Source organism: Sminthopsis crassicaudata, chromosome X (assembly GCF_048593235.1).
Source record: "Sminthopsis crassicaudata isolate SCR6 chromosome X, ASM4859323v1, whole genome shotgun sequence".
Classification (NCBI taxonomy): Eukaryota; Metazoa; Chordata; class Mammalia; order Dasyuromorphia; family Dasyuridae; genus Sminthopsis; species Sminthopsis crassicaudata.
The window spans coordinates 47,810,363-47,818,085 of NC_133623.1; the positions used below are offsets into that span (position 1 = coordinate 47,810,363).

At 43.0% G+C, this 7,723-nt stretch overlaps 1 protein-coding gene across 1 annotated transcript; it reads right to left on the reverse strand.

Annotated features, from left to right (window-relative positions):
* Positions 1-5,159: 5,159 nt before the first annotated feature.
* On the reverse strand, positions 5,160-6,947 carry LOC141548510 (DDB1- and CUL4-associated factor 10-like). The gene has a single exon (XM_074277456.1). It carries the CDS (start codon positions 6,945-6,947, stop codon positions 5,160-5,162), a length of 1,788 nt encoding a protein of 595 aa, XP_074133557.1.
* Positions 6,948-7,723: the final 776 nt, after the last annotated feature.

The window sequence follows — 7,723 nt, forward strand, 5'->3', positions numbered from 1 at the left end:
TGAGGCCCTTTGGTCCCTCATGTTTTCTCTCTATTCTCTAGTCATCATTACTTCCCAAAAACTCCTAATGAACCACATAGTCTCTATATTTATGCTTTAATGTGACCCTATGATCCGTCATTCACGCGTCTCCATTATTTGCACATGACTAACCCAGAAAACCACAAACCCCAGAAGTCTCTTTATCCAACCCCTGCTGAGACCTGATACTCTCATTCATGGGTCACAATGATTTCCTTATGTTTAACCAAGAACCTCACATGACTCACTTTATCTACCCCTTCATGACAGCCAATTATCTCTCATGTTCAATCTTCATTCTTTGGTCACCATTACTTGCCCATGACTATCCAGAGACCCTACAACCAGAAGTCTTTTCATCTACCCCCTGCTGAGAATCTGTGGTCCTGCATTCATTGATCAACATTATTTTTCCCATGAAAACAGAGAAACCCAAAATCCCAGAAACCTCTTTCCTTGTCCCTGCTAAGTACCCATGATCCCTTGTTCATCTCCATTACATCCCCATGATTAACTGAGAACTCCACAACCCCAGTAGTCCCTTGATGTACACCCTGCTGAGATCCTATGGTCCCTTGTTGATGGCTGATCAATAATTACAAATAAAAAACCAAGAACCCCAAATCCCCAAAAGTATCCCTATCTACACGCTGATGAGACACTATGTTCTTTCATGCTTTCTCCTTTTTCTTCAATCACCATTATTTTGCCAGGATTAACCGAGAAGCCCATAACCCAAGAAATCTCTGTCTATCACTTAAGAAAAATTCATGGTTTCTGAGGTTTTTTTTTCTTGTTCTTGGCTCACCATTGCTTCTGCATGACTCCTAGGGAAACCCAGAACCCAGGAGTCATTCCACGCCTTAATAAGGCCCTAAGGTCCCTCATTTGGGGGCCATCATTAATTCCACATGACTCATTAAGAAGACCAAAACCCCAGAGGCCTCTATCTACCATCTGCTGAGACCCTGTGTTCTGTTGTTTATCTGTGACTGTTATTTCCCCATGACAACACAGAACCCCACAATCCCAGGGTTATGTTGATCTAACCCTTGATGCCACCTTATATTCTTTCATCATTTCCACTTGTCCTTGGTTCACCATTACTTCACCCAAAAACTCAAGAACCCCACCACCAATGGTGTCACTATCTACACCTTGATGGGGTTCTGGGGTCACTCATATTTTATCCATGTTCTTTGCTCAACATTACTTCCCCATAAATTCCAGTCAATCACAGAGCCACAGATATCCTTTTATGCACCCAATGATCAGCATCTCTCAAGTTTGTGTCTTGTTCTTCTGTCACCCTTGCTTTCCCATGATTAATGAAGAACTCCAGGTATACAATAAGTCTTTTTATTTACCCTATGCTGAGACTTTATGATCCCTTTATCAGCAGTGACCATTACTTCCCCATAATTAACTGAAAACCACACAATACCATTAGACTCATTAACTACCTCTTGATGAGACCCTATGACTCTGCCTATTTTCTTCTGGTTCTTGAATCACCATCACTACCCCATGACTAACTGAAAACACTGTAACCCAATGGTTGTGGTCCTTTATGTGCTCCTTGATGAGACTATATAGTCCTTCATGCTTTCTCCTTGTTCTTGAATCACCATTACTTTGCAATGACTAACCCATCACCCTACCACCCCAGGGGTCTTTTAAACTAACCCCTGAAGAAATCTAACAGTCTCTTGTTCATGGATGACCAGTAATTATAAATGACAAACCAAGAACCCCACATCATTAGGAATATCTTACTTACCCACGATGAGACCCTATGATCCTTCATGTTTTCTCCTTCTTCTTAGGTCACCATTACTTCCTCATGAGTAACCAAGAACCCCATGACCCTAGGACTTGTTTTACATACTCCCTGCTGAGACGCTGTGGTCTCTTGTTCACCAGTGACCATTACTGACCCATAACAAATTGAGAAACCCATAATCCCATGAGACTCCTTAACTATCCCTTGATAAGACCTTATGACCGTGCATGTTTTCTTCTTATTCTGGGCTCACAATTACTTCCCCATGATTTCCCAAGAATCCCACAACCTCAGGATTCCTTTTATCTACCTCCTGCTGAGAATCTATGGTCTCTTATTCATTGCTCAATATTAATTCCCCAGGACTACCTCAGAAGCCCACAACCCCATGAGTGTCTTTATCTATCACTTGATAAGACCCTATGGTTCTTCATATTTGCTCCTTGTTCTTTTTTTGAATGTGCAAAAATTGGTTTTTATTATGTCTTGTGGCAACATTTTTCTACAGAAAAGCATCTCCCAATTACATAAAAATCAGCAAGAAATGATTGACTGGACAGAAATTTCCCTAAAATATGAGGACTATCTCCTGGCTAAAATAAGGCACATTTGTACATTTGAATGATTGGTTTTGAGGCTTATTAAGGAATGTCACAATACATCCAGCTATTCTGGAGAGCAATCTGGAACTATGCTCAAAAAGTTACCAAAATGTGCATACCCTTTGATCCAGCAGTGTCTCTACTGGGCTTATATCCCAAAGAGATCTTAAAGAAGAGAAAGGGACCTGTATGTGCCTAAATGTTTGTGGCAGCTCTCTTTGTAGTGGCCAGAAACTGGAAACTACGTGGATGCCCATCAGTTGGAGAATGGCTGAATAAATTGTGGCATATGAATGTTATGGAATATTGTTGTTCTGTAAGAAATGACCAGCAAGATGATTTCAGAGAGACCTGGAGAGACTTACAGGAACCGATGCTGAGTGAAATGAGCAGGACCAGCAGATCATTATATACTTCAGCAACAATACTATATGATGATCAATTCTGAAGGACATGGACATCATCAATAATGAGAGGAACCAAATCAGTTCCAATAGAGCAGTAATGGATTTTTAAAATATTTAATAGTTTTATTTACTAGATATATGCATGGGTAATTTTACAACATTGACAATTGCCAAACCTTTTATTCTAATTTTCCCCTCTTCCCCCCCCACCGCCAGATGGCAGGTTGACCAATACATATTCAATATGTTAAAGTATAAATTGAATACAATATATGTACACATGTCCAAGCAGTTGTTTTGCTGTACAAAAAGAATCGGACTTTGAAATAGTGTACAATTAGCCTGTGAAGGAAATCCAAAATGTAGGCGGACAAAAATAGAGGGATTGGGAATGCTATGTAGTGGTTCATAGTCATCTCCCAGAGTTCTTTCCCTGGGTGTAGCTGGTTCAGTTCATTATGAGCAATAATGAATTGAAAGGTACACCCAGAGAAAGAATTCTGGGAGATGACTATGAACCACTACATAGCATTCCCAATCGCTCTATTTTTGTCCGCCTACACTTTGGATTTCCTTCACAGGCTAATTGTACACTATTTCAAAGTCCGATTCTTTTTGTACATATATTGTATTTAATTTATAATTTAACATATTTAACATGTATTGGTCAACCTGCCATCTAAGGGGGGGGGGAAGGAGGGAAAAAATTGGAACAAAAGGTTTGGCAATTGACAATGCTGTAAAATTACCCATGCATATATCTAGTAAATAAAAAGCCATATTAAAAAAAAAAAAAAAGAAATGTCACATAATGTTCATTACTGAAATACTGAATTAAAAAATACCTTTTTCTCTTTATGAATAAATTACTTAGAATCCAATTGGTGAAACAGGTTTTCAAATTGGCTTTATTTGGTATAATTATATCCATATTTTGTAACTGTAAATTTATTGCCAGAGATGTGTTCTCTGCTCCCACAGCTAGGCCGGAGCTACTTATATTTATAATCTAATTCCACACAAAACTCCACAAATAAAGATCTATTGAAGTAATATTTTGATACACATAAATATCAATGCTAGTTACTTCACTATAACACAGAATAGTACATTGGCTTGACAACCAGTGAATAACTGTCTTTTCTTGAGGATGGCCCCAGTTGTTGCTCCTAGGCCAAGGATTTTTCAGGCCCATGATAAAAAACAAAGAAAAGGAAGGAAGGAAGGAAGCAAAAGAAAAGGGACAAAACAACTTCCAGCCCTGGTTTAAATATGGAACCTAGTAATTATATGCTTTTATGTAACATTACATTCAATACACTCAAAGTATAAATAATATCATAACTAGACAATTAGCCTGGAAACAGTGCTGGAGTTCTCAACTAACCAATATAATACTGATGAAACAAATTAAGTGTTCTCAAAAATCTCAGTATTCTTACACACATTTTCCCCCATGGGAATAAGGGAAGAAAGCAGAGTAAGAGGGGGCATTTTTACTCAATGATCTGCCCCAGGGAGTATAACACTTTCTACTCCACTACACAGATTGCAGCAAAGAAGATGCCAAAAGTCTGTAAATGATGCTTTTCCCATCAGTCAATAATAAATGTTTTCTGATAAGGCAGCAGAACCTTTTCTTTGCACCACAGGAAAAAGTCTCTTTCTTCACTTCTCAGATCTGTCAATAAAAACAAGTAAATACAGCAAGGAAAGTAGCAGTTTAAGTTCACACAAAGGAAACTAATTACACAAACATGACAATATTTGGCTAGTATTTTACAATAAACAAAAGCCCTCATGTTGTGAAAATTAGCAATTTCAATAAACTTCAAAGGTCATTATGATAAAATCTAATCTAATACTTATGAGAACCTTTTCATTATCTAGTCTTTACAGTGAAATAATGGCCATGTACAAGGGCCAAATGACTGGGCAAGATAAAATTTCCCTTGTAACAACCAATATGCCAACATCAGTCTTCTAGGTTTTAATCAGGAGTAGCGCCACTTTCCATCTTCCCCAATCAAAACTCCTGCCCAGTGCCTACCAAGAGTCACACCCAGGGAAAAGTCCTTCAAGGGCTACTGTGCAACATGACCAGAGGAACAGTGCCACAGCGCAGCAGGAGCAGAGGAATGCTGAGGAGGAAAGGCAATGCCCAGTCTGTCTTAGAGATGTGGTATCAAGCATCCAGTGTTAGACTGAGTGCCCCTCTGTCATTGTTGGGATGTTCATGGACCCTGGGAATGAGGATCTTCACTTACAAAATGTATAAAGTATTTCACCTACACAGAAGTAATTAGTTGAACACCAAAAGAGTTCCTTTTTTGATGAAAGTTTTGCCTAAAACTTTGGCTGATACAAACACACGAGTCCACTAAGGCATCCTGAGGCAATCTGACAATGTGTGGGGGAGAACTTGGTTGTCAGAACCACATCGTTGTGAGAGTAGAAATAATGAATTTCCTGCAAGGGCATGGCTATGCAGGATGAACAGTCAAAAAGTTCATTGCACTGGGTGTCAAGTCCGAATAAGCGGATCCCATAGCCATGTGGGGAAGAAATCAGTCGACCATCAGGGCTGAAACAAACTTCTTTGATGTACCCACTGCTTATATTAGCTTCCTCAATATAATGAGCCAGTCTTAGAGAATAACGAGGTGAGAAAGGCCGTATTGGAGGATTATCTAGGAATTCATAGACACAGGTCCACTCCTGATCGTCTGTATTAGTGGAACACCGTAAAAGGGCAGCCTGACCTTGAGGATGTACTTGTAAAGATGTAATGCAGTTACCTCGACGCCTCCCGACAGGAACTTCTGGTATTAAAATTTCAAGATTATTAGGAGGTGACACATTTTGCTCAGATAATGAACCAGAATCCCCATCACAAGAAGAACCAGCAGCTCTAGGTGCCCGTGAACTTGCAGAAGTAGCCGCATTTGAACGCGATGCAGTGCTTCCTGCCCTCGTAATTGGATACCTTCCAACTTCTAAAGATTTTGTGAAGTCAAGATCATGTACAATCAGGAGATAGCCAGAAGAGGTTGAAATCAGCATTTTGGAACAGTCTGGAGTTAACCTCATCCGCATAAGAAAACGGGTATGAAAGAATGTCTTGTGTGGGCACCCGTCTTCTGTGCACAGGTTCGTGTCCCAAATGATGACGTTGCCATCGAATCCTGACGTAACTAAGAGTCTTGTATTAACGTCATAGTCAATGTTCTTCACCCAGCTAGTATGACCTTGTAAAGTGCACACTTTAGAGTTTAATTTTCTCAGATCCCAAAGGGCTACTGTAGAGTCATCAGAGCATGTTGCAAACAGTCTATCATCCAGAAACCTGATATTATTTACACAGTCATTATGAGCATCAGAAAGTGTTCTTATATGCTTTGAAGATATGGGGTCAAACAGAAGGACTTCATTCAGTTCACAAGCAGCTGCCAACACTGAGCCATTAGGGGAGTACTCCAGGTTAAAGATGGCGCCGTGGGTGCGGGTGTTGAGGTACAACGAGTCCGCAGAGTGAATGGATTTGTACAAACTGGTCACCATGCGGAAGTTGTCTCGGGCCGGGTCTACGTAATTCCCCCGGCCCAGGCTGCGGCTCTCCAGCAAACGGAAGAGTGGAGCGCCCAGTGGGCGCCTGGTCATCTCCATCCTTTTGGGCTTTGGGGGGCGCGAGCTGGAGGCCGCGGCAGGGACACTTCTGGAGAAGGAAAAGGCGGGTGGGCAGGCCGCCATGGCGGCTGTGGATCGGGCCGTGGGGGAGTCATGAGGGGAGGGGACGCTGGAGTCACTGGGGGACCCGGAGCTCGACTCACCCCTGGCCTGGGTTGCAAGCTCCTCAGGGCTCGATGTCACACCTGAGGCCTCCGCCATCACCGGGCCTGCGGCCTCCGTCAGAAAAGGTCTGCAAGAATCTTGGGAGTCACGCAGCGGCTCTCGGGGGTCGCAGTAAGGGCTGGAGGAGAGGTCACTGGGCTGCAGTGAAGAAGGGGAAGAGGCCGACCCAGCCTCGGCCTCTCCGCTCCCCTCAGGAGACCGCACCTCTCTTCGGCTTATGAGGTCTTCCTCAGCTAGTTCTTCCTCCACCTCGGCGGGGTTGCTGGGCCTGACGGGGAACATGGCTGATGGCGTTGCTGACAACCAGTCCGACCCTTAGCTCCCAGGCGCCCCTTCAGCCCCCGCCACAGCCTCCACCACACCGAGAGACACTTCCGCCCGAGCCTCCCTGCTCCCCGCTGCAAGACACTTCCGCCCGTGCTGCAGCCTAGGCGCCGCGTGGGGAAACTGAAGAGAACGTCGAGCCGGAGGGGACCGGAACACCGTGGCGCCACCAAGCTGTCATGTTTCCTCCTTGATCTTCAGACCCCATTACTTCCCCATGATTAACCGAGAGCCCCACGCTCTCGCAGTCCCTTTAGCTACCCCTGCTGAGACCCTGTTCTCCATGATTCATCCAGAAACTGTAAGAACCCCTCTCTACCCCCCATGATTATTTCCCCATGATTTACCAAGAACCCCTCAACCTCCTCCCTCTCTTTATCTACCTCTTGATGAGACCTTATGGTCATTCATTTTTCCCTTTCTTCTTGGATCACCATTACTTCCCCATGATGCCTAGAAAATTCCACAAGCCAAGTTGTGTCTACCTATCCTTTGATGACACTCAGTGGTTGCTCCTGTTTAATCCTTGTTCTTTGGTCACCATCACTTCCCCAAGCCTAACCAAGGACCACAAACCCCAGGAGTCTCTTTATCCATCTCTTGTTTAGAAAACAGAGTTGCTCGTACCTTGGTCAACACTGCATCCCAATGACAATGATGTCCATTGATGAGACCCCATGGTCCATCATGTTTGCTCCTTGTTCTTGAGTCACCATTACTTCCCCATGACTAAA

Coding starts and splice junctions, on each gene's coding strand:
- LOC141548510 (XM_074277456.1), bottom strand. CDS start 6,947: ATGTTCCCCGTCAGGCCCAGCAACCCCGCCGAGGTGGAGGAAGAACTA.